Below are 25,402 nucleotides of genomic sequence, written 5' to 3'. Positions count from 1 at the left end.
TGCCCTTCTATGAGTCAGCAGTGTGATGCTGTTGCAAAGAAAGCAAACATGATTCTGGGCTGCATGAACAGGAGTGTTGTGAGCAAGACACGAGAAGTCATTCTTCCGCTCTGCTCTGCATTGGTTAGGCCTCAGTTGGAGAATTGTGTCCAGTTCTGGGCACCGCATTTCAAGAAAGATGTGGAGAAATTGGAGAGGGTCCAGAGAAGAGCAATGAGAATGGTGAAAGGTCTAGAGAACATGAGCTGTGAGGGAAGGGTGAAAGAATTGGGCTTGTTTAGTTTGGAAAAGAGAAGACTGAGGGGGGACATGAAGCAGTTTTCAGGTATCTAAAAGGGTGTCACAAGGAGGAGGGAGAAAACTTGTTCATCTTGGCCTCTGAGGATAGAACAAGAAGCAATGGGCTTAAACTGCAGCAGGGGAGGTTTAGGTTGGACATTAGGAAAAAGTTCCTGCCTGTCAGGGGGGTGAAACACTGGAATGAGTTGCCCAGGGAGGTTGTGGAATCCCCATCTGTGGAGATATGTAAGAGCAGGTTAGATAAATGTCTATCAGGGATGGTCTAGACAGTGCTGGGTCCTGCCATGAGGGCAGGGGACTGGACTCGATGACTCTCGAGGTCCCTTCCAGTCCTAGTGTTCTCTGATTCTCTGATTCTCTGAAGCGTTTCTAATGCCCGTAGACCTTTTTTGAGCTGAGGACTGTCCTTGTTGGGCGGTTTAGTCTCTTTTCTGGTTGGTTTCACAATCCCCCGGGCCTGGCAGAACCACGCTCTCACCTCGACTTACGTTAGAAGAGGAGGGTCGGCCCTCGCTCTTCCCGTGGGGGGGGAGTTCTTGGACAACCTCTCTAAACTAGACAGCAGAGACCGGTTCCGGGGCCAGCGGGCAGTCCCGCGTAGCGTGTCCGGGTGATTGTAGCTCCCCGGTAGACGGTGCAAGACGCACTCCGGGGTGAGGAGCCAGCTGGCGATTTGGTGGATTCTCGACCAGCCGAAGAAGGGTTGGCAGGTGCTGAATCCATCCAGCCATTTCCTTAGCGTCGCACCCTTGTGTAAATAGACCCAGAGTGCCAGGGCTTGGCCAGTTCATCCCGCGTCTACACCCGCCCCCACCTCGGGGTGGCAGAGAACCGGCAGGCCCTGGGGAGGGAAATTCAGTCTAACACAGGTTTTTTTGACGTACGCGGTAGGGGCCTGGCTCAGCGTCCTGAGCCTGGGAGAGGCCCGAGTCCGAAGCGTGTGTGAGATAGATCTCTGCACAATCCCACTCTGTGTGTGTGTCTGTGTGTGTGTGTGTGTGTGTGTGTGTGTGTGTGTGATAGATCTCTGCACAATCCCACTCTGTGTGTGTGTGTGTGTGTGTGTGTGTGTGTGTGTGTGTGTGAGATAGATCTCTGCACATTCCGTGTGTGTGTGTGTGTGTGTGTGTGTGTGTGTGTGTGTGTAATATCTATCTCTCTTGGTCTCTATATCTCTATGGAGTCTACCTATGCAGCTAGACTGAGACGCCATCACACCCCCAGGGAGTCTCTCCTCTGTGCTGCACACAAAGGCGTTTCCCTGCATGCTCTCGGAGAGGGGCCGATCCGTAAGGGGTGGGAACGCCAGGCCTAGGGCAGTGTCTGAGCTGGAACAGACTCCTGCTGCTCCCACGGGAGTTTCCTAACTCAGCCAGAGCGTCGGGGGAGCCGAGTCGGTCGGTGCGGGACAAAGTGACAAACCAGCGCGTAACAGACTAGTGCTCATGTCCTAATTCAGAGTCTGAAGGCCGAGATCCGTGAAGCTGCCGATTTTCCCACCAGCAATTGTAACGTCAGCGGGGTCTCGCTCCTGGAGCAGGCCAATCCCAGCCAAGAGAAAATGAGTGAACTTTATGGCTGTGTCTAGACTGGCCAGTTTTTCCGGAAAAACTTGCCAGATGGACGCTTGAATTTCCGCAAAAGCACTGTAAGAAATCAGTGCTTCTTGCGGAAATACGATGCTGCTCCCGTTCAGGCAAAAGTCCTTTTGCACAAAAGGGCCAGTGCAGACAGCTCAGATTTGTTTTGCGCAAAGAAGCCCCGATGGCGAAAATGGCGATTGGGGCGTTTTTGCGGAAAAGCGGGTCGAGATTGGCCACGGACGCTTTTCTGCAAAAAGAGCTTTTGTGGAAACGCGTCCTGCCAATCTAGACGCTCTGTTCCAAAAGTGCTTTTAACGGAAAACGTTTCCGTTAAAAGCATTTGCAGAAAATCCTGCCAGTGTAGACGCAGCCTGTGAGTGTGAAAAGCTTCCTCTGTAGGTGGATTTTCTAAACTGTTCGGCCTTCAGTGAGTGGGGCTTTGGGCGCTGCTTGGAGCCGGCGTGGGGCCGAGCTGCTGCGGAAGTGGGTGTTTCCTCCACCCCACCCCCTTTGAAAAACAAGTTTCAGACGCTGAAATGTTGATGGCAATTAAGATTCAGAGACGTTTGGTTTCCATTGAAAAACCAACCCCACCCCCAGTGCTGGTTCTGTTTCTTTGCCATGCGCGCTCTCTGCCTCAGTTTCCCCTGGGGCAGGAATGCCTCCGAGAGGCCCAGCCACCACGCGGAAGGCGCCAAATGGGAAGCTCAAGGAGAGGCGCAAGCGCTGAATCTGTGACGTGAAAATCCTTCCCGCAGCCCCGCCCCCCGAGGTCCCAGGGGGGGGGCAAAACCGGGACGGTTCACCGACTGAAGGGAGGAGCAGATGCCGGTGCAGCCGGGGGCAGTCCTGGGGGTTGCTGGGCGGAGGGCAAGGCCGTCAGTGCCCCTCATCCATCCCCGAGTCACCCGGGGGCAGCTCAGAGTCCAAACGGGCGAGGCCATGAGGGTGGTTGGCCGGCCGCGTCGTAGGGCCTGGCTCGGCCCGGCCCCGTTCGCAGAGACGCCCGCCCTGCTCGCTCAGAGCGACAGGAAAACGTGGGCGACGGGCAGCGGCTGGAGCAGCCCCGGGTCCCTGCCCCGCCGGCGACTCGGCACAAAGGGGCGACCGGCGGGGCGGGGACCCAGCTCTGGGGCGCCCCCGGGAGCCCCGAGACACCTAACAAGACACACAACTGGCGGGGCGCATGTGGGGTATGGGAGCGCGAGTGAAGGGCGCCGTGTAGACGCAGCCTCTGCGCTCTACCCACTGCTCCTTACTCCTCCGACATCAGCCCTTGTACCCGCCCTCTCCCTCTCTCCCGCCGGCGTCCCCTCCGTTCCGCCCGTCCCGGCTGCCCGCCGCCGGACTCGAGCCGCCCAGACACACGGCTCCGGGTCGCCGCGTCACAGCCTGGCACGTTCGCTACGGGAAAGCCACATTCGGGGCACCCCGGGGGGCTGCAGAGACCAGGCACAGGCCGGGCGGCTGCTAGCGACGGGCCGACAAGCCAGGACCCCGAGCTTTGCCGCTCCCCCTGGTTTGGCCCCACACGGTGCCAATGTGGACAAGGCCTCCAGTGACACGATGCCTGAGCCCGGCTCTCCGGCTTTTCCCTTCCACAGAGCTCGACAACTCTCCACCCAGCATCTACCCTCTGACGTCGGACAACAAGAATCTGTTGGCCTGCCTGGTCACAGACTTCTTCCCCGGCAACATCTCGGTTGGGAGCAGACACAATGCCAAACTCACATCCCTCAATGCCTCCCTCGTGGTGATGAAGGGCTCTGGGGAAGCGAGCTACGGGACGGTGCTCTGGGGGCCCAGGGACGAGCTGGCCTGCACCGCTGACCATGACAACCAAAACTTTCAGTTGACAGACTTCGACGAGGAAGGTGAGTTGTGCGGGCGGGTGGGCGCCCGGGGGCAGCGGCCAAGGACCCCCCGACACGGGGGAGCTACGGAGCCGTTTGGCGGCGGGGAGGGCGGGTCCGGAGACCAATCGCTGCTATTTTCCGGAGCGGCCGAAAGGAGCCGGCCAGCTCCCGCGGGGTCGCTGAGGGGGAATCCTCAGGGACTGTCGTGTGAGGAGATTAATGAGACGGGGACTTGTCTGCTTACACAAGGGGAGACGAAGGGGGAGGGGATCGCGGTTGTCAAATCACGACTGGGGTGGGGAAAGTGAAGAAGGAAACGGACTTGTTCCCTCCACAGAAGAACGAGGGGCCACCCAATGAAATCAACAGGCAGCAGGTTTCCAGCAAACCAAGGGAAGTTGTTCTTCATGCAGCACACAGCCAACCTGCGGAACTCCTCGCCAGAGGATGTGGTCAAAGCCAGGACTTGAACAGGGTTCAAAAAGGAGCTCGGTAGATTCATGGAGGTTGGGTCCCTCGATGGCTGTCAGCCAGGATGGTGTCCCTGGCCTCTGTTAGCCAGGGCTGGGAATGGGCGATGGGGGCGGGATCGCTTGAGGATTCCCTGGTCTGTTCGCTCCCTGGGGCACCCTGACGGCAGCCCGGGGCGGGGTCCTGGGACCACGATGGACTTGCGGCTTCTGGACGACATTTCCCTCCGGCCTCAGGGCTGCCCTGGGCCCCCCCGGAGCACACGACCCCCAGAGCCAGGGGCTGGAGCCTGGTCCCGTCTATGGACAGGCCAGAGCTGGAAGTATTCGCTGGGGAGCCAGGCCCCATTAGAACATAAGAATGGCCGTACGGGGTCAGACCAAAGGTCCGTCTAGCCCAGTAGCCTGTCTACCGACAGTGGCCAGCGCCAGGTGCCCCAGAGGGGTGGAGCGAAGACAATGATCAAGCGATTTGTCTCCTGCCATCCCTCCTCCAGCCTCTGACAAACAGAGGCCAAGGACACCAATTCTATCCCCTGGCTAACAGCCTTTTATGGACCTAACCTCCATGAAATTATCCAGCTTCTCTTGAAACTCTGTTCTAGTTCTAGCCTTCACAGCCTCTTCCGGCGAGGAGTTCCACAGGTTGACTATGCGCTGTGTGAAGAACTTTCTTTGGTTTGTTTTAAACCTGCTGCCCATTCATTTCATTTGGTGGCCTCTAGTTCTTCTGTTGTGGGAACAAGTCAGTAAAGTTTCTTTGTTCACCCTCTCCACACCACTCTGGGTTTTATAGACATTCCGGGCCATGGGAGGTGCATGGCCCCATGGGTCCAGAGAACGGCCGTGGTGCTCTCAGGCCCGGGACCTAGGGCAGGCCAAGGGCCCGCACCGCCCTTAGAGATACAGACGGGCGTGTGGGTCGGACCTGGGGGCCAGCTCCGTATTTCCCCAGGGTGCGGAGACGCACAGAAATGAGTTGGCCCCGTGCAGCGAGAGCCCCGAGGAGCTAGCGACAGGGGAGGCGGCTTGCTTAGGGCGCAGGGGGGGGCTCGCCCAGAAAACCCCCAGAACCGGGGCTGGGAGAAGATTCAAAGCGGGGGCGAAATCCCCAGGTGGAGCTGGATTCTGCCGGCTGCCTGGCACAAGCCGCTGGTCCAATACAGGGGTGCCCGGGGGAAATCTCCCAGCCTGTCCTTTGCTGGGGCCCAGCTCCCCTCTGCCGGCTCCTTCTAGCCTGGAGGCCTGGGAGCCCAGCCCTGTGCCTGCCCGAGGACAGCGGGGCCTGTTCTCAGCCGGCCCCGGGGCACAGCCGCTGTGACCCAGGCACAGAGCCGGGCAGGGCTGGCGGGTTCCTAAACGTTTCCGGCTGATTCCGACGAATGGCTGATGGGAACGTGTCTTTGCAGATGACACCTGCATGATCGTGGAGATGGACGAGAACTTCGAAACAGGTGAGGACCCAGGGCCCAGCCAGGACTGGGACGAGGACGCCTTTAACCCGCGGAACTCTCCACAGCATGAAATTGCCGAGGCGAAGGGCTGCGGCTGGGGCTGGGGGAAGGGGGCCGAGGGAGTGAGAGGGAGGGGGTGCGCGTGACCGGCGTGACCCCTGTGTTCCCCTTGCTTTACAGATAAGAACCTGAACTTCCTGTCGCTCACCCTGCTGGGCCTGAGAATCGTTTTCGTGAAAACCGTGGCCATCAACCTGCTCCTCACCCTCTCCCAGTGGAAGAGATAAGGTGAGTGGGGGCCAGTGTAGCCTGGGCAGCCTCCTCCGTCGCCCTGCCCTCTCCCCCCCCTTCTCTCGGCAGAACCCAGCTGCTTCTCCGCCTCCCGGCCCGGCCGTCCTCTCCGTCTGTCCATCCCTCCCCCCAGACCTAGGCACCGTCCTGCACGTTTCCCTGGCCCCACGCGCCTGCCCCACACCCAACCCCAGAGCCGCTAGTGATCCCTCGCGCCGCTCGGTGGCCGGGCCGGGTCCCCGGGTGCCCGTGGGCCGCTCAGGAAAGTCCAGCGCCGCCCGGCTGATGAGCACAGGCCCCCAGCTCGAGTGGCGGGTGTTGTCTCTGTGGGTGGTGCACACGCGCACTGCCGCGGGCCACATAACACTTATTCCGCACATGGACAAGAGTGGCGAGTCCCCTGGCTCCCCACCCCTCGCGCCTCGGTCTCCCCGTTCCAGCGCGGGCCTGGCACGAAGCGACCGGCTCACCCTGCCCTGTTCTCTCCCGACAGGCGGCGAAACGCGGGGAGAGCCGCTCCGAGACCCGCGCCCCCACGCCGCAGGAAGAGGACACGCGCGGTGCCCGCCGCCGACCCACCGCACTGCCACCCGCTTCGCCCATGGCCCTGCCCCCGGGTGGGTCCTGCCAGCCGCTTGCTCGTCGCTCGCCCGGCTCCACGAACGCTTCGTGTTTGGATGGAAAAGGACGTTTGCCCTGCTTTTGGCCAGACAATCCCCATTTTCCCGGGGAAGCCTCCCCCTTCCCAGCAGACACCCCACCCGCCTGGCTGAGAGCGGACTCGTCTCGGGCCCCGACGCTCCGGCTGGAGACTGTTTGGTTTCCACGGGCACACGCCTGCCCGGAGCTCGGCCCCAGCCTGCCCCGTGCGTGTCGCGCCGCTGCCGGGGGGCTCGTGCGGGTCTCTGCTGCGGGAGGAGTTTCGCTTCCGGCCCGGCCTCGCGGGGTTGCTCTGAGGCGGCGATAACGAGCCTCCCTAATAAACACGGGGCCTGCGCATGAGAACGCTTGTTGCTGTGTGTCGGGGGGGGCAGAGCCGGGCCCCCCGTCGGCTCCCCCCGCGCGGGAACAGGCCGCGACACACGTCTCCCCTCCCTGGCGCAGGCCGGGGGGTCTCCCCTCGTCACAGGGCTGGCCCAGAGGGTGGGAAGGGGACAGGGACACGTGCCCCTCTCGGGGGCACCGACAGCTCCGGCCCCCGCGGCCGGCCCACCCGGGAGCGGGGCTAGAACCCAGGGCCGAGGGGGTCCCTTGTCTAGACCCCAGGTCCCAAGTGCCTGACACCGAGGCGGGAGCCACCGGGGCCTGCCCCACACCCGCAGCCGGACAGGAGACAGGCCAACGCCTCGCCCCCCTGCCTGCCCCCCGAGCCTGCTCCACACAGCCAAGACCCGCCCGCGGCCCAGGCAAAGGGGTCACGCCCGCACCCGGACTCAGGCCACAGGAGTGCGTGGGGGGACAGAGTCCACGTGGAACTGCCCCCCGCCCTGTCGGGACCTAAGAGGGAAACTGAGGCACACAGGCGGGGTTCCTGCACGGCAGGGGAACTCGCATGGGGCACGGCGAGGTGAATAACCCCCCCTCCCCCCATCTGGCACCCTGCCCCCCATCTCCGCTCCACGGGGCGAACGGAACCAAGGGGCGCGCTGCTTTGGGGGGGCCTGGGACACAGGGGGAGCCCCACGAGACGAGCACCCTCACGACCGGGGCGAGCCCCAAACAGCCGAGGGGCCCGCTGAACGAGCCCGGCTCAACGCAGGCGAGTCACTGGCTGGGGGGGGCCCTTCTGGGGCCCGGGACTCCCCTTTTCTCCCCCAGCGGGGGAGCCCAGCCCCACCCATCGACTCCGGGTCCCGGGCCAGGGCCCTAGGGAGCGGCACCGGTGGGGCTCAGGCCCCAATCCCCACCACACAGCAGGCTCTGCCCCGGCCGCCTGCCCCCCAGCTCCCCCGGCGCCTCAGAAAACGCTCCTGCTGACAGCCGCCAGCTCCTCCGCTGGCCCTGGCCTGAGGGCAGCCTGGGGGGGGGGGCCCAATTAGCTCTTAACAGAGCTCAGGTGCCCATGCAGGGGGCAGGGACCCCTCGCCCACCCTTCCTGCCCCCTGCCCAAGCCCCACAGCTGCCCTCGGGCTACCATGGCGGCTGGGGGGGTATGTCCCTCATTGGCGCTGGCAGCCAGGACGTATGGCAGGCGCCCCCCAAACGCAGGCGCTGGGTCGGTCTCCCCCTCCTCCGCCTTCCCCCTCTGAAAGGCCAGGGGTTCTCACCGGGGGGCCCTGACCCCAAAGCGGCCCGGGGGGGTTGCAAGGCGACTGCAGGGGCCCCCCCACTTTCTGCACTCCCGGTGCTGGCGGCAGTGACCCCCCAGCCTGCAGTGGGGGGAGGTTCCTGGGGTGGGTCGCCCCAGGCCCTGAGAGCAGCCCCCGTGGGGGAACAGGAAGGCCCATCCCTCCCCACCCGGCCGGGACGAGCGTCTGGGGCAGCCCCTCCCCCAGCCAGATTGCACGGGGCTTTGCACGGCCTTGTCACGGTGCTCAGGTCTCGAATGAGCGGGCGGTGCCGGGGGATGGCCCCTTACGCCCGGTGCCAATGATTGTTCTGCACCAGGGCCTGTCACCAATGAGTGTCCTGCGCGCGCCACGGCCTGTGAGCCGGGCCGGCCTCGCCCGCTTGGCTTTGCTTTATGTTGGCCAGGTTCTGCCCATCGCTAGCCAGGCCTCGGGCCTCCTGTGCTGCGTGGGCTTGTGTTTTAGGCCTTCATCTTCCCACAGTGGGAAACTGAGGCACGGTGCTATTAGGCCAGGGCGTCTGAGCCGGCCCGGAAGAGCCGTGTCCCGCGAGAGCCCTGCCGTTCCATCTAGTGAGGGTGGAGACCTGTCCCTCGATCCGCAGTGCCCGTGCGGGGACATTCCCGACAGCCCGGGGCTCCCCGACCCGGCAGACGCGGGCGAACTGGGCGCCGGGGCGGGGAGATGGAGCAGGACGCCAAGGGGCACGTCCCTAAGGGGGTAAGTCAGCGAGGCAGAAGTGGTGACTTGTCGAGCAGCTGGGGTCACTGAGGCTGGAAGGCCGAGGCCCCCGAGGGAAGCCGAAGCCGGGCTGTTCGGGGAGCCTGAACGACGTCTCCGCCCCAGCGCAGCTCTCACCAAAACCAAAATTCACCCCCATTCAATCCCCCCCCTCCCTTGGACACCCCCCGGCCATTTTCCTCCGCGTTGCACGTTCCAAACCACGTTCCGTTCAGTTCCAGAGAGACCGGTAACAGCCCGACGGCAGAACGACCCTTCTACGGCGGGGCCTCGTCCCGCTCGGCAGTGCCCCCGACGGCTCGGTTTGGGAAAACCGGTACGGCCCATCAAATGAGGACAGCTCTCAGGCAGCCCGCTGGGAAACCCAGCCTCCAGCAAGAGGGTGGCTCTCCCTAGACGATCGCTAAGGAACGGGCCGGACCCTGGCCACAGCCGGGGAGACCCCTGGGAACCTGTATTGACAGCCGGGGAGACCCCCAGGAACCTGTATTGACAGCCGGGGAGACCCCTGGGAACCTGGATTGACAGGTGGGGCAGATCCCCCGGGGACCTGTACTGACAGCCGGGGAGACCCCTGGGAACCTGTATTGACAGGTGGGGCAGATCCCCCGGGGACCTGTATTGACAGCCGGGGAGACCCCTGGGAACCTGTATTGACAGGTGGGGCAGATCCCCCGGGGACCTGTATTGACAGCCAGGGAGACCCCCGGGAACCTGTATTGACAGGTGGGGCAGATCTCCCGGGGACCTGTATTGACAGCCGGGGAGACCCCCGGGAACCTGTATTGACAGGTGGGGCAGATCTCCCGGGGACCTGTATTGACAGCCGGGGAGACCCCCGGGAACCTGGATTGACAGGCAGGGAGACCCCCCAGGAACCTGGATTGACAGGCCGGGAGACCCCCGGACACCTGGATTGACAGGCAGGGAGACCCCCAGGAACCTGGATTGACAGGCCGGGCAGACCCCCGGGACCCTGTTAGACAGGCGGGCAGACCCCCGGACCCTGTTAGACAGGCAGGCAGACCCCCGGACCCTGTTTGACAGGCGGGCAGACCCCTAGGACCCTGTTTGACAGGCGGGCAGACCCCCACAACCCTGTTAGACAGGCAGGCAGACCCCCACGACCCTGTTAGACAACCGGGTAGACCCCCACGACCCTGTTAGACAGGCGGGCAGACCCCCGGGACCCTGTTTGACAGGCGGGCAGACCCCCACGACCCTGTTAGACAGGCGGGCAGACCCCCGGGACCCTGTTAGACAGGCGGGCAGACCCCCACAACCCTGTTTGACAGGCAGGCAGACCCCCGGGACCCTGTTAGACAGCCGGGCAGACCCCCGGGACCCTGTTTGACAGGCGGGCAGACCCCCGGGACCCTGTTAGACAGGCGGGCAGACCCCCACAACCCTGTTTGACAGGCAGGCAGACCCCCGGGACCCTGTTAGACAGCCGGGCAGACCCCCACGACCCTGTTAGACAGGCGGGCAGACCCCCACAACCCTGTTTGACAGGCAGGCAGACCCCCGGGACCCTGTTAGACAGGCAGGCAGACCCCCGGGACCCTGTTAGACAGGCGGGCAGATCCCCGGGACCCTGTTAGACAGGCGGTCTGGTCCGGGCCTGCCTGTCCCAGTTTGCACGAGCCCCTGAAGTTCGGGAGCCGGCGTCTCGGGGCCGCTCTGCCTCTGCGGTTTCCTCGGTTTCTTGTTTATTTCAACAGCCGGGCCCGGGCCGCGCCGCAGGGCTGGGAAACAGGAAATAACAAGTGGGCCAGGAAGTGGAAAATGACTCAGAGCCCAGGTGGGGGGGGGGCGAGGTTCGGGCCACGTCAACGTTTCCATGACAACCCGGCCGCCCCGAAATCTGGGTCGCCCCCGCCGCGCCCCACAGCTGCAAACCGCTTCCTCTGGAAAGAGCAGCGAGACACGCGAAGCGGGAGGGGGCGGCAGGCGAGGGGGGCGCAGGGCCACGCGGTGGGGGGAGGGGAGCACGTGGCGGGGGATTCGGGGCCACGTGGCGGGGCAGCCGTTAGCCCGCCGGCGGGGGGCAAAGGAGACGCTACCCGCAACGCAGGCCGCCCCGACCGCAGCGGGGGGAGGGGAGAGCCAGGCTATGAATAGTGCACGGGGGGGGCGCCCCAGAGAGACCCTGCCCCCCCAAAACCACAGGGGCCCCATTTGGGGCGCAGCCCGTCACCTGCTGCCCGACCCCCCTTTAGAGAGGCCGGGACCCCGAACGGGCAACCCCCACCCCTGCCCTCGGCCCATTCGACCCCCCCCCCACAGTGTACCCCCCCAACCAGCCCAGCCCCCGATACAGGGCCAGGCCCCTGGGTAAGCCCCCCAACCAGCCCAGCCCCCGATACAGAGCCAGGCCCCTGGGTAACCCCCACAACCAGCCCAACCCCCTGATACAGGGCAGGGCCCCTGGGTAACCCCCCCCAACCAGCCCAACCCCCCAATACAGGGCCAGGCCCCTGAGTAACCCCCCCAACCAGCCCAACCCCCCGATACAGGGCAGGGCCCCTGGGTAACCCCCCCCAACCAGCCCAGCCCCCCAATACAGGGCAGGGCCCCTGGGTTACCCCCCTACCAGCCCAGTCCCCTGGATACAGGGCCAGGCCTCTGGGTAACCCCCCCAACCAGCCCAGCCCCCGATACAGGGCAGGGCCTCTGGGTAACCCCCACAACCAGCCCAACCCCCCGATACAGGGCCAGGCCCCTGGGTAACCCCCCCAACCAGCCCAGCCCCCCAATACAGGGCCAGGCCCCTGGGTAACCCCCACAACCAGCCCAACCCCCCGATACAGGGCAGGGCCCCTGGGTAACCCCCCCAACCAGCCCAGCCCCCCGATACAGGGCAGGGCCCCTGGGTAACCCCCCCAACCAGCCCAGCCCCCCGATACAGGGCAGGGCCCCTGGGTAACCCCCCCAACCAGCCCAGCCCCCCGATACAGGGCAGGGCCTCTGGGTAACCCCCACAACCAGCCCAACCCCCTGATACAGGGCAGGGCCTCTGGGTAACCCCCACAACCAGCCCAACCCCCTGATACAGGGCCAGGCCCCTGGGTAACCCCCACAACCAGCCCAACCCCCTGATACAGGGCAGGGCCTCTGGGTAACCCCCACAACCAGCCCAACCCCCTGATACAGGGCAGGGCCCCTGGGTAACCCCCCCAACCAGCCCAACCCCCCGATACAGGGCCAGGCCCCTGGGTAACCCCCAACCAGCCCAGCCCCCTGATACAGGGCAGGGCCCCTGGGTAACCCCCCCAACCAGCCCAGCCCCCCGATACAGGGCAGGGCCCCTGGGTAACCCCCCCAACCAGCCCAGCCCCCCGATACAGGGCAGGGCCTCTGGGTAACCCCCACAACCAGCCCAACCCCCTGATACAGGGCAGGGCCTCTGGGTAACCCCCACAACCAGCCCAACCCCCTGATACAGGGCAGGGCCCCTGGGTTACCCCCCTACCAGCCCAGCCCCCTGGATACAGGGCCAGGCCTCTGGGTAACCCCCACAACCAGCCCAACACCCCAATACAGGGCAGGGCCCCTGGGTAACCCCCCCAACCAGCCCAGCCCCCCGATACAGGGCAGGGCCCCTGGGTAACCCCCACAACCAGCCCAGCCCCCCGATACAGGGCAGGGCCTCTGGGTAACCCCCCCAACCAGCCCAGCCCCCCGATACAGGGCAGGGCCCCTGGGTAACCCCCCCCAACCAGCCCAACCCCCCGATACAGGGCCAGGCCCCTGAGTAACCCCCCCAACCAGCCCAACCCCCCGATACAGGGCCAAGCCTCTGGGTAACCCCCCCCAACCAGCCCAACCCCCCGATACAGGGCAGGGCCCCTGGGTAACCCCCACAACCAGCCCAGCCCCCCGATACAGGGCAGGGCCTCTGGGTAACCCCCCCAACCAGCCCAGCCCCCCGATACAGGGCAGGGCCCCTGGGTAACCCCCCCCAACCAGCCCAACCCCCCGATACAGGGCCAGGCCCCTGAGTAACCCCCCCAACCAGCCCAACCCCCCGATACAGGGCCAAGCCTCTGGGTAACCCCCCCCAACCAGCCCAACCCCCCGATACAGGGCAGGGCCCCTGGGTAACCCCCACAACCAGCCCAGCCCCCCGATACAGGGCAGGGCCTCTGGGTAACCCCCCCAACCAGCCCAGCCCCCCGATACAGGGCAGGGCCCCTGGGTAACCCCCCCCAACCAGCCCAACCCCCCGATACAGGGCCAGGCCCCTGAGTAACCCCCCCAACCAGCCCAACCCCCCGATACAGGGCCAAGCCTCTGGGTAACCCCCCCCAACCAGCCCAACCCCCCGATACAGGGCAGGGCCCCTGGGTAACCCCCCCAACCAGCCCAACCCCCCAATACAGAGCCAGGCCTCTGGGTAACCCCCACAACCAGCCCAACCCCCCGATACAGGGCCAGGCCCCTGAGTAACCCCCCAACCAGCCCAACCCCCCGATACAGGGCCAGGCCTCTGGGTAACCCCCCCAACCAGCCCAGCCCCCGATACAGGGCCAGGCCCCTGAGTAACCCCCCCAACCAGCCCAGCCCCCGATACAGGACCAGGCCCCTGGGTAACCCCCCCAACCAGCCCAGCCCCCTGGATACAGGACCAGGCCCCTGGGTAACCCCCCCAACCAGCCCAACCCCCCGATACAGGGCCAGGCCTCTGGGTAACCCCCACAACCAGCCCAACCCCCCAATACAGGGCAGGGCCCCTGGGTAACCCCCACAACCAGCCCAGCCCCCCAATACAGGGCAGGGCTCCTGGGTTACCCCCCAACCAGCCCAGCCCCCTGGATACAGGGCAGGGCCCCTGGGTAACCCCCACAACCAGTTCAGCCCCCCCGATACAGGGCAGGGCCCCTCGATATAACCACCCCCACTTCCCTTTATACCGGGCAGGGCCCCTGGAGATTTCACTCCCCAGCACAACCCCCCTTTATACAGGGCAGGTGCCCATGGGAGCACGTAACCTCACCCCTTGCTATACACCCCCCCGTGCACAGCGAGTGGGCCCCCCTGGAGATACACCCCCCCGTGCACAGCGAGTGGGGCCCCCCGGAGATACACCCCCCGTGTGCACAGCGAGTGGGGCCCCCCGGAGATACACCCCCCGTGTGTACAGCGAGTGGGGCCCCCTGGAGATACACCCCCCCGTGCACAGCGAGTGGGGCCCCCTGGAGATACACCCCCCCGTGCACAGCGAGTGGGGCCCCCCGGAGATACACCCCCGTGTGTACAGCGAGTGGGGCCCCCCGGAGATACACCCCCCGTGTGTACAGCGAGTGGGGCCCCCCAGAGATACACCCCCCCGTGTGCACAGCGAGTGGGGCCCCCTGGAGATACACCCCCCCGTGCACAGCGAGTGGGGCCCCCCGGAGATACACCCCCGTGTGTACAGCGAGTGGGGCCCCCTGGAGATACACCCCCCCGTGCACAGCGAGTGGGGCCCCCCGGAGATACACCCCCCGTGTGCACAGCGAGTGGGCCCCCCTGGAGATACACCCCCCGTGTGCACAGCGAGTGGGGCCCCCTGGAGATACACCCCCCCGTGCACAGCGAGTGGGGCCCCCCGGAGATACACCCCCCCGTGCACAGCGAGTGGGGCCCCCCGGAGATACACCCCCCCGTGCACAGCGAGTGGGGCCCCCCGGAGATACACCCCCCCGTGCACAGCGAGTGGGCCCCCCTGGAGATACACCCCCCCGTGCACAGCGAGTGGGCCCCCCTGGAGATACACCCCCGTGTGCACAGCGAGTGGGCCACCCTGGAGATACACCCCCCCGTGCACAGCGAGTGGGGCCCCCTGGAGATACACCCCCCGTGTGCACAGCGAGTGGGGCCCCCTGGAGATACACCCCCGTGTGTACAGCGAGTGGGCCCCCCTGGAGATACACCCCCCGTGTGCACAGCGAGTGGGGCCCCCTGGAGATACACCCCCCGTGTGCACAGCGAGTGGGGCCCCCCGGAGATACACCCCCCGTGTGCACAGCGAGTGGGGCCCCCTGGAGATACACCCCCGTGTACGACTGTCTCTCCCCCCGCCTGTCGCACAGGCCCAGGCCGCGGAGGGAAGCAGTGCAGAAAGAAAGCGAAAGTGAGTCCCCCAGGGGTGTAGCTAGCAGGCTGGGGTAACCGGAGCAGCTGTGTATGGACAGCCGCCGGCTCCGACACTTCGCCAAAGGATTCACGGCCACAAATCCGAGTGTTCCCAAGGGAACCCTGCCTGTTTGCATCCCGCCCACCTGGCCCGAGTCGGAACGACCTTCCTCCCTGCGCCTACCTGGAGCAGCAGAGCACGGGACGGCCCACCCTGCCCTCACGCTCTAGGGCCGGGCCTTCACGAAGATGCCGATTCCCTTCCCCCTTCCAAAGACGAGCGTCGGGGCAGCCGGGGTGGGCTGGGTCTGCGAACGCGCCAAGGGGCCTGTGGCACCTCCCAGATGTCGGGGCGCAGACGCTGTCATGGGCCGAGACCCACTTTGTCAATGGCCACGGCAGCGTCTGCTCCAGTGATGCCGCTAGTCTATGGGGTGTCTAGACTACAGGGTCCTGTCGCCAAACCTGTCCCTGCCACCGAGTTCTGGCGACACAACGGTGACAGACGCCGGCGGTCTTGCGGACGGCCGTGCACCGCGCTCTGCGAGGAACGCCGCCTTTGGGCGCGTTGTTGCGTCCGCACTGTCCTTTGCGTCCGCACTGTGTGTCGACGGAGCGGCTTGCTTTGTGCGCACAACGGGATGTCGTCCAGACGCTCTGTCGACAGGATCTGGCCACAGAACTTGCGACAAAAGCCTGTGGCCTACGTGCCACACGACTCCTGACAGACAGACAGACAGACAGCTTCCCCCTTCGCACCCGCATTAGCCCAGCTGGTCCCTCCCGCCCTCGCCCACCTTGTTCTAAAGCCGGTTAGTTTAACCCTGGTTCCCTTTTCCCCTGGGTCTACTTGGCCCTGCCAATCCTTCCAGGAGACGATCTGAGGAAGCGGGTCCGGCCCAGAGCTCACCCCTCCTGTTCCTCGTTAGTGCGGCACGGCTTCTCCTCGGTTCGGGAGCAGCAGTGAGGGCCTGTCCCCGCCAGGGGGGGGGTGTCGCCTTTGAAATCCAACGCCCCAGTGCGGGTGTGCAACCCGGCAGGCGGCGCTCACCCCTCATCACAGGCCTGGCCCTCCTCAGCCAGCCCGTGTCCCCCACCCTGGAGCAGCGGCCAGGCCGGGGGGGGACACCCGGCTACGCAGGAGCAGTGCGCGGGGAGCCCGGGCCAGTCTGCCCCACAGGGGGCTGTAAAGCGGGGGCAAGGGGGGCGATCGGGGAGGAGCTCTTAGGAAAGGCTGGGATCCTAACGCACAGCGCCCCACCCCGGGGAGACAGCCTTGCCCCCTCCCCTAACAGCTCCCCTCATTCAGGGCGAAGCCAGGCCCCCAGAGCCGGCAGGGGTGGGGGCCGCGGGCGCGTGAGGGGACATCCCACAGAGCAGGAGCGCAGCTTAGAAAAGCGACGCCCATGGGGGTAAGAGAGCAGGCGCCCAGCCGGGGGTACACAGAACCGGGGGGACCACGTCTGGACTGTGGGCAAGGCGCCCCCCAAGCAGCGTCGAAAGCTCTCGCCCAGCCCTCCCGGCGGGCGGGTCCTGCTCCGGAGCCCAGGGGCATACAGCCCTGGCTGGAGAAAGCGCCGGAGGAGCCCGATTCCCCCTCGCTTCTCACGGGTCTGAGTCGAAGATCCAGGGGCCCCAGTGGAATTATCAGGCAGCTGGTTTCCCCCAAACAGAAGGAAGCCTTCCCTCACTCCACGCACCGCCAACCTGCGGAACTCCCTGCCAGAGGAACACTGGCTACATCTCCGTCTGCATGGCAATGGCCGCACAGGGACCCCCAGGAGAAAGTGCGGCAGGGGCTGCTGGGGAACGGGGCGCAGCGGGAATTCCTCCTGCGAGGAAAAGACGTGGGAGGCAGGAAGCGCACCGGGGCAGCTGCAGTTGGCTGGCCCGGGGCGGCCGACGGACGCGGGGAGCACTCCCCCCCACCCCCCCCGGGGCGGCCGACGGACGCGGGGGAGCCCCCCCCACCCTCCCCCGGGGCGGCCGACGGACGCAGGGAGCCCCCCCCCCCCAATCGCTTGGGAGAATCCAGAACAGAAAACGCTGCGCTTGTGCCGACAATCTCCCGCCCGGGGGTAGGAGGCACCCCCCTCCCCCCCCCCCCCCCCCCGCTGGGCTGGGCACCCGTCTCTGCTGGACACTGCAGCTGCTGGCGCTCCCCAGGACAGGCCTCAGTGCGGAGACGTGCTCCCCCCGTGTGTTTGGGGGTTCTGGCCCCAGCACAGAGCCATGGCCCCCCCGTGTGTTGGGGGTTCTGGCCCCAGCACAGAGCCATGGCCCCCCGTGTGTTTGGGGGTTCTGACCCCAGCACGGAGCCATGGCCCCCCCCGTGTGTTTGGGGGTTCTGGCCCCAGCACAGAGCCATGGCCCCCCCGTGTGTTGGGGGTTCTGGCCCCAGCACAGAGCCATGGCCCCCCGTGTGTTTGGGGGTTCTGACCCCAGCACGGAGCCATGGCCCCCCCCGTGTGTTTGGGGGTTCTGGCCCCAGCACGGAGCCATGGCCCCCCCCGTGTGTTTGGGGGTTCTGGCCCCAGCACGGAGCCATGCCCCCCCCCGTGTGTTTGGGGGTTCTGGCCCCAGCACAGAGCCATGGCCCCCCCCGTGTGTTGGGGGTTCTGGCCCCAGCACAGAGCCATGGCCCCCCCCGTGTGTTTGGGGGTTCTGACCCCAGCACGGAGCCATGGCCCCCCCCGTGTGTTTGGGGGTTCTGGCCCCAGCACGGAGCCATGGCCCCCCCCGTGTGTTTGGGGGTTCTGGCCCCAGCACGGAGCCATGGCCCCCCCCGTGTGTTGGGGGTTCTGGCCCCAGCACAGAGCCATGGCCCCCCCCGTGTGTTTGGGGGTTCTGACCCCAGCACGGAGCCATGGCCCCCCCCGTGTGTTGGGGGTTCTGGCCCCAGCACAGAGCCATGGCCCCCCCCGTGTGTTTGGGGGTTCTGACCCCAGCACGGAGCCATGGCCCCCCCCGTGTGTTTGGGGGTTCTGACCCCAGCACGGAGCCATGGCCCCCCCCGTGTGTTTGGGGGTTCTGGCCCCAGCACGGAGCCATGGCCCCCCCCGTGTGTTTGGGGGTTCTGGCCCCAGCACGGAGCCATGGCCCCCCCCGTGTGTTTGGGGGTTGAGGACCCAGCGCGGAGACGTGCCCCCCCCGTGGAGTGGCCACCGCAGAGCAGGGAGCCGTGTGCCCCACAGCCGATGGCTGGGCCTGGGGCCGCCCCTCAGCTCTGCCCGGGATGGCGCCCAGGCTCCTCTACCCGTGCGCCCCTCCGGCCCCAGGGGCGACAGCTAAAGGGGGAGCCGAGGGCTCCGGACCAGCCCTCGCTGGGGGGGAGGGGGGCGCAGGCAGACCTGGGCACGGTCGTTCCTGCCCCACCCCCCTCACAGCGGGAGCCACATCACCCCCCCGAGCGCCCGGAAGCGGTCCCCCCGCCCTTCCCCCTCACGGGAGGTGCCCCAGGAAAGCCCCCAGCACCCCAACGCCCTTGAACCAGCCCCAAGCCCCCTCCACCGCCCTAGCTCCCTTCCACACCCCACCCGCTCCCGCACTCCCAACCCCTGCGCCCCAGCCTGGACCCCCCAAACCCCACCCTAGCGCCCTCATCCCTGGCCCCACGCCCCTTCCCACACTCCAAACCCTCGGCCCCGCCCGCACCGCAGCGCCCGTGTTGGGACGTGGCGCCCCGTGTCCGTGTGGGCGCACCTCACACCTCGCACTCCGCACACGGGCGTCAGCATGCGAGGGAACACTGGCCGGCCGCCCGGGCAGGTACCTCGCCCACAGGGACCCCCCGGTTCCACTTACTGGGCACCCGGGGGGTGGGGAGACACCAGGCGAGAAGGACCCATTGCCCGCCCCAGAGCAGCAGGGCTGGGTGTGCCCAGGCACCGGGAGCCGGGGCTGGGGGGGCTCAGAGCTCTGACCCCACGGGACAGCAGGGGGCTCTGAGTTACAGCTGCTGGTGTGGGGGGCATGGGGGTGCAGGATGGGGCACAGCGCCCACCCCTGCAGCCGCTCTGGAGACACAGGGGCCGGGGGGAGAGGCACATAACCAGGTGGGGTGGGGGGGCACTTGCCTGGAAAGTCCCAAAATAGAAACCCCCTCCCCCCTCCCACCCCCCAAAACACGACCACAACCCAACCCTGCCACAGCTGCTTTGGAGGCAGCCGCACAGCGATGGTTTCCATGCGATACGGGACAGGAAGTGGGAAGGGGGCATACAGGACAGGAAGTGGGAGGGGGGCATACGGGACAGGAAGTGGGAGGGGGGCATACGGGACAGGAAGTGGGGCGATGGTTTCCATGCGATAAGGCACAGGAAGCGGGACACTGGGTCTCTACGGCAACCTGTTCCCCCCGAAACTGGGTCACGCAGAGACATGGCAGCTGGTGGGTGGGGGTGGGGCACTCTCCCTGGCCTGGAGGGGGGGAGGTCTGTGACCCAGGGAGCGCCCCCCAACACAGAAGCCCAGAACAAAGGGGATTATTGGGGGAGAGGTGACCGGGGTCACCGGGTGTGGGGCACTCTCCGTGGCCTGGGGGGGGGGGGGTCTGTGACCCTGGGAGGCCCCCGACAGAGGCGCCAGACGCAGGAGCCCAGAAGGAAGGGTTTATTGGGAGAGGGGTGACCGGGGGTGGGGCAGTCTCCGTGGCCCGGGGGGGGGGGTCTGTGACCCTGGGAGCCCCCCGACAGAGGCGCCAGACGCAGGAGCCCAGAAGGAAGGGGATTATTGGGAGAGGGGGTGACCGGGGGTGGGGCAGTCTCCGTGGCCTGGGGGGGGTCTGTGACCCGGGGAGCCCCCTGACAGAGGCGCCAGACGCAGGAGCCCAGAAGGAAGGGGATTATTGGGAGAGGGGTGACCGGGGGTGGGGCAGTCTCCGTGGCCTGGGGGGGGGTCTGTGACCCGGGGAGCCCCCCGACAGAGGCGCCAGACGCAGGAGCCCAGAAGGAAGGGGATTATTGGGAGAGGGGTGACCGGGGGTGGGGCAGTCTCCGTGGCCTGGGGGGGGTCTGTGACCCGGGGAGCCCCCTGACAGAGGCGCCAGACGCAGGAGCCCAGAAGGAAGGGGATTATTGGGAGAGGGGTGACCGGGGGTGGGGCAGTCTCCGTGGCCCGGGGGGGGGCTGTGACCCTGGGAGCCCCCTGACAGAGGCGCCAGACGCAGGAGCCCAGAAGGAAGGGGTTTATTGGGAGAGGGGTGACCGGGGGTGGGGCAGTCTCCGTGGCCTGGGGGGGGTCTGTGACCCGGGGAGCCCCCCGACAGAGGCGCCAGACGCAGGAGCCCAGAAGGAAGGGGTTTATTGGGAGAGGGGTGACCGGGGGTGGGGCAGTCTCCGTGGCCTGGGGGGGGTCTGTGACCCGGGGAGCCCCCCGACAGAGGCGCCAGACGCAGGAGCCCAGAAGGAAGGGGATTATTGGGAGAGGGGTGACCGGGGGTGGGGCAGTCTCCGTGGCCTGGGGGGGGGTCTGTGACCCTGGGAGCCCCCCGACAGAGGCGCCAGACGCAGGAGCCCAGAAGGAAGGGGATTATTGGGAGAGGGGTGACCGGGGGTGGGGCAGTCTCCGTGGCCTGGGGGGGGGTCTGTGACCCTGGGAGCCCCCCGACAGAGGCGCCAGACGCAGGAGCCCAGAAGGAAGGGGATTATTGGGAGAGGGGTGACCGGGGGTGGGGCAGTCTCCGTGGCCTGGGGGAGTCTGTGACCCTGGGAGGCCCCCGACAGAGGCGCCAGACGCAGAAGCCCAGAAGGAAGGGGATTATTGGGAGAGGGGGTGACCGGGGGTGGGGCAGTCTCCGTGGCCTGGGGGGGGTCTGTGACCCGGGGAGCCCCCTGACAGAGGCGCCAGACGCAGGAGCCCAGAAGGAAGGGGATTATTGGGAGAGGGGTGACCGGGGGTGGGGGAGTCTCCGTGGCCTGGGGGGGGTCTGTGACCCGGGGAGCCCCCCGACAGAGGCGCCAGACGCAGGAGCCCAGAAGGAAGGGGATTATTGGGAGAGGGGTGACCGGGGGTGGGGCAGTCTCCGTGGCCTGGGGGGGGTCTGTGACCCGGGGAGCCCCCCGACAGAGGCGCCAGACGCAGGAGCCCAGAAGGAAGGGTTTATTGGGGGTGGGGAGAAGGGGCTGGCACCTTCTCAGGAGGCCTCATCCATGTGCAGCGCCCGCAGCCCTTCCGCTGAGGGGCAGGGCCGGTGCCCGCGGGGCCTGGCATCCGCAGAGCGCCAGAGGTAGACAGGACCTGCAGGGAGCACAAGGGCATCAAGTCAATGTGGGCGGGGATCCCCCAAATTCCAGCCCCGCCCCCCTCAGCTCTCAGCTCGGTGCCACGAGCCCTGTCGCCCCCCTTCCGGCCCTCTCGGAGCCCCACTCCCACCTCCTCCGGTGCCCCAAATCCAGCCCCCTGTGCCCAACGTCAGAGCGCCTCTGCGGGCCGGGCCAAAGGTCCAGCCGTGGCCAGTGCCGGGTGCCCCAGGGGGAGTGACCAGTGACGCCTCCCCTCCTGGCAATCGGAGGCCTGCCCGCCCCGGCTAGCAGCCATGGACCTGTGCTCCACGAATTTCTCCAGGTCTGCGACCCCCCTGCTCCAGCCCCTCCGGACCCCGGCCCTTCTCCACCAGGCCCCGCCAGGCCACCAGCCCCGCCCCACCCCACAGGCCCCGGCTCAGCCCACTCCCCCCCAGCCCCTCCGGACCCCGGCCCTTCTCCGCCAGGCCCCGCCAGGCCACCAGCCCCGCCCCACCCCGCAGGCCCCGGCTCAGCCCACTCCCCCCCAGCCCCTCCGGACCCCGGCCCTCCTCCGCCAGGCCCCACTGCGGCCACCAGCCCCGCCCCGCCCCGCAGGCCCCGGCTCAGCCCACTCCCCTCCAGCCCCTCCGGACCCCGGCCCTTCTCCGCCAGGCCCCACTCCCCACCAGCCCCGCCCCGTACTGCAGGCCTCCGGCTCAGCCCACTCCTCCCCCAGCCACACTGGACCCCGGCCCTCCTCCGCCAGGCCCCACTCCCCACCAGCCCCGCCCCGTACTGCAGGCCCCGGCTCAGCCCACTCCCCCCCTGCAGCCAAGCTGGACCCCGGCCCTCCTCCGCCAGGCCCCGCTCCCCACCAGCCCCGCCCCACCCCGCAGGCCCCGGCTCAGCCCACTCCTCCCCCAGCCCCGCTGGACCCCGGCCCTCCTCCGCCAGGCCCCGCTCCCCACCAGCCCCGCCCCGTACCGCAGGCCCCGGCTCAGCCCACGAAGTTGATGACGACGAGGTGCAGGATGGTGCTGGCGAAGAGGAAGTCGGCGAAGGCCCGCTCCGGCGAGATGCCCTGGAACTCGCCCTTGTTCTGCGGGTTGATCTGGATCCTCAGGCACACTGGGGGGGGAGCCGACTGATGAGGAAGCCGCTGCGGGACAGCCGGGAGCTGCTCTGGTGCCCGAGCCCCATGGGAAGGAGGCGGGCTCTGGGCCCTCGGGGCTCAGCCCCCAGCTCTGAGGCAGGGCTTCGGGGAACTGGCGAGGAAGGGACCCAGGCGGGCAGGAGGGGCGGGGCTGCCATGGGGGGTTCTCCAGCCCCCGCTCCCCGGAAGCGTAGCTCTGCAGGGCTCAGCGCGCCCATGCCCCTGTGGCGGGGGGCAGGGCTCACACCCCACGCCCCGGGGGGCTGACCCGGGGGGCAGCGCGAGCCCCGGGGAGGAAGCCGCCCCACACAGGGCAGGGACCCCGCGGGGCCAGGGGGGCGACTCTGGGCACCGTTGCCGTGACACGGGGCAGGTGACTGTGGGATGCTGTTGCCAGAGGATGCCGGGAGGCGGGGCCCGTTGCCAGGGGGCGGGGCCGAGAGGCGGGGTGGTTGTTGCCAGGGGGCGGGGCGGTTGCCAGGGGCAGGGCGGTTGCCGGGGGGCGGGGCCCGTTGCCAGGGGGCGGGGCCCGTTGCCAGGGGGCGGGGCACTCACCCGCCAGCACGAAGCTGCCCACGGCGGCGATGAAGCCGCTGAGGAAGGAGTTGAAGGGGAACGTGCCCGTGGAACGCTGGTTGCCAGGGGGCGGGGCGGTTGCTAGGGGCGGTTGCCAGGGGGCGGGGCCCGTTGCCAGGGGGCGGGGCACTCACCCGCCAGCACGAAGCTGCCCACGGCGGCGATGAAGCCGCTGAGGAAGGAGTTGAAGGGGAACGTGCCCGTGGAACGCTGGTTGCCGGGGGGCGGGGCGGTTGCCGGGGGGCGGGGCGGTTGCCAGGGGGCGGGGCCCGTTGCCGGGGGGCGGGGCACTCACCCGCCAGCACGAAGCTGCCCACGGCGGCGATGAAGCCGCTGAGGAAGGAGTTGAAGGGGAACGTGCCCGTGGAACGCTGGTTGCCAGGGGGCGGGGCGGTTGCCGGGGGCGGGGCGGTTGCCAGGGGCGGTTGCCAGGGGGCGGGGCGGTTGCCGGGGGCGGGGCGGTTGCCAGGGGCGGTTGCCAGGGGGCGGGGCGGTTGCCAGGGGGCGGGGCGGTTGCCAGGGGCGGTTGCCAGGGGGCGGGGCGGTTGCCGGGGGCGGGGCACTCACCCGCCAGCACGAAGCTGCCCACGGCGGCGATGAAGCCGCTGAGGAAGGAGTTGAAGGGGAACGTGCCCGTGGAACGCTGGTTGCCAGGGGGCGGGGCGGTTGCTAGGGGCGGTTGCCGGGGGGCGGGGCGGTTGCCAGGGGGCGGGGCGGTTGCTAGGGCCCGTTGCCAGGGGGCGGGGCCCGTTGCCAGGGGGCGGGGCACTCACCCGCCAGCACGAAGCTGCCCACGGCGGCGATGAAGCCGCTGAGGAAGGAGTTGAAGGGGAACGTGCCCGTGGAACGCTGGTTGCCAGGGGGCGGGGCGGTTGCCAGGGGCGGTTGCCGGGGGGCGGGGCGGTTGCCAGGGGGCGGGGCGGTTGCTAGGGCCCGTTGCCAGGGGGCGGGGCCCGTTGCCAGGGGGCGGGGCACTCACCCGCCAGCACGAAGCTGCCCACGGCGGCGATGAAGCCGCTGAGGAAGGAGTTGAAGGGGAACGTGCCCGTGGAACGCTGGTTGCCAGGGGGCGGGGCGGTTGCCAGGGGCGGTTGCCAGGGGGCGGGGCGGTTGCTAGGGGCGGTTGCCAGGGGGCGGGGCGGTTGCTAGGGGCGGTTGCCAGGGGGCGGGGCGGTTGCCGGGGGCGGGGCACTCACCCGCCAGCACGAAGCTGCCCACGGCGGCGATGAAGCCGCTGAGGAAGGAGTTGAAGGGGAACGTGCCCGTGGAACGCTGGTTGCCAGGGGGCGGGGCGGTTGCCAGGGGCGGTTGCCGGGGGGCGGGGCGGTTGCCAGGGGGCGGGGCGGTTGCTAGGGCCCGTTGCCAGGGGGCGGGGCCCGTTGCCAGGGGGCGGGGCACTCACCCGCCAGCACGAAGCTGCCCACGGCGGCGATGAAGCCGCTGAGGAAGGAGTTGAAGGGGAACGTGCCCGTGGAACGCTGGTTGCCAGGGGGCGGGGCGGTTGCTAGGGGCGGTTGCCAGGGGCGGGGCGGTTGCCAGGGGGCGGGGCACTCACCCGCCAGCACGAAGCTGCCCACGGCGGCGATGAAGCCGCTGAGGAAGGAGTTGAAGGGGAACGTGCCCGTGGAACGCTGGTTGCCAGGGGGCGGGGCGGTTGCTAGGGGCGGTTGCCAGGGGGCGGGGCGGTTGCCAGGGGGCGGGGCCCGTTGCCAGGGGGCGGGGCACTCACCCGCCAGCACGAAGCTGCCCACGGCGGCGATGAAGCCGCTGAGGAAGGAGTTGAAGGGGAACGTGCCCACGCCCAGGCAGTAGCCGAACTGCAGCGCGCCGCTCAGCAGCACGTAGAGCAGATACGCGTCCAGCACCTTGAGGCGGCTGCCGGTGCCGCTGCCGTACTCGGCCAGGAAGCGCCGCACCACGGAGCTCACCGACCCGCCGCCCGGCCCCGCCGCGCCCGACATGCTCCCGCTGAGCTGGCCTAACGCCGCCGCGCTACCGCTTCCGGGTCGCTCCGCGCGCGCAGGCGCAGACGGCGCGATGCCCTACCGCGCAGGCGCAGGGAACGTGACCCCTCCCTGCGCCGCCCCACGGTTGCGTAGGCGCCTTGGTAACGTCCGCCTTCGATGAGAACACGCATGCGTAGGGCTGAGGCTTGTGACGTGTCCCCGGCACGCGCCTTCTGATTGCCATGCGCAGTGCGACCACAGCGCCAGCGCCTCCAGTGCGCATGCGTGACCCCCCTCACAGCCCACGTGCCCCAATCACATCCCCACAGCCCACGTGCCCCCCAAAAACCCCCTGACCCCCCTCACAGCCCACGTGCCCCCCCAAAACCCCCTGCCCCCCCCA

At 67.9% G+C, this 25,402-nt stretch overlaps 1 protein-coding gene and 1 gene segment (V, D, J or C); one reads left to right on the top strand and one right to left on the bottom strand.

The window, feature by feature from the left end:
• LOC106731801 (T cell receptor alpha chain MC.7.G5-like) overlaps positions 1 to 9,447 on the top strand; it is a 41,952-nt gene extending 32,505 nt beyond the window's left edge. The window contains 4 exon segments of the C gene segment in view: positions 3,488 to 3,757; positions 5,619 to 5,663; positions 5,844 to 5,951; positions 6,448 to 9,447. Coding sequence covers positions 3,488 to 3,757; positions 5,619 to 5,663; positions 5,844 to 5,950 — 422 coding nt within the window.
• An 11,737-nt stretch (positions 9,448 to 21,184) lies between these two features.
• DAD1 (defender against cell death 1) lies at positions 21,185 to 25,215 on the bottom strand. Its single transcript, XM_075911954.1, has 3 exons — positions 24,783 to 25,215; positions 22,309 to 22,452; positions 21,185 to 21,337 (listed from the first exon to the last, which is right to left on the bottom strand). The coding sequence occupies exons 1-2, from the start codon at positions 25,012 to 25,014 to the stop codon at positions 22,322 to 22,324; spliced, it is 363 nt and encodes a 120-aa protein (XP_075768069.1). The 5' UTR covers positions 25,015 to 25,215; the 3' UTR covers positions 21,185 to 21,337; positions 22,309 to 22,321.
• Positions 25,216 to 25,402: the final 187 nt, after the last annotated feature.

Source organism: Pelodiscus sinensis, chromosome 30 (genome assembly GCF_049634645.1).
Source record: "Pelodiscus sinensis isolate JC-2024 chromosome 30, ASM4963464v1, whole genome shotgun sequence".
NCBI classification, from domain to species: Eukaryota; Metazoa; Chordata; order Testudines; family Trionychidae; genus Pelodiscus; species Pelodiscus sinensis.
The sequence above is the reverse complement of the archived record's forward strand: the minus strand, read 5'-3'. Positions and strand labels throughout refer to the sequence as shown.

Bases quoted from the DNA above. Each gene is read 5' to 3' on its own strand.
- DAD1 (XM_075911954.1), bottom strand. From the start codon at position 25,014: ATGTCGGGCGCGGCGGGGCCGGGCGGCGGGTCGGTGAGCTCCGTGGTG. The intron at 22,453-24,782 runs GTGAGTGCCCCG...CTCCCCCCCCAG, and splicing joins GGGCAGCTTCGTGCTGGCGG to TGTGCCTGAGGATCCAGATC.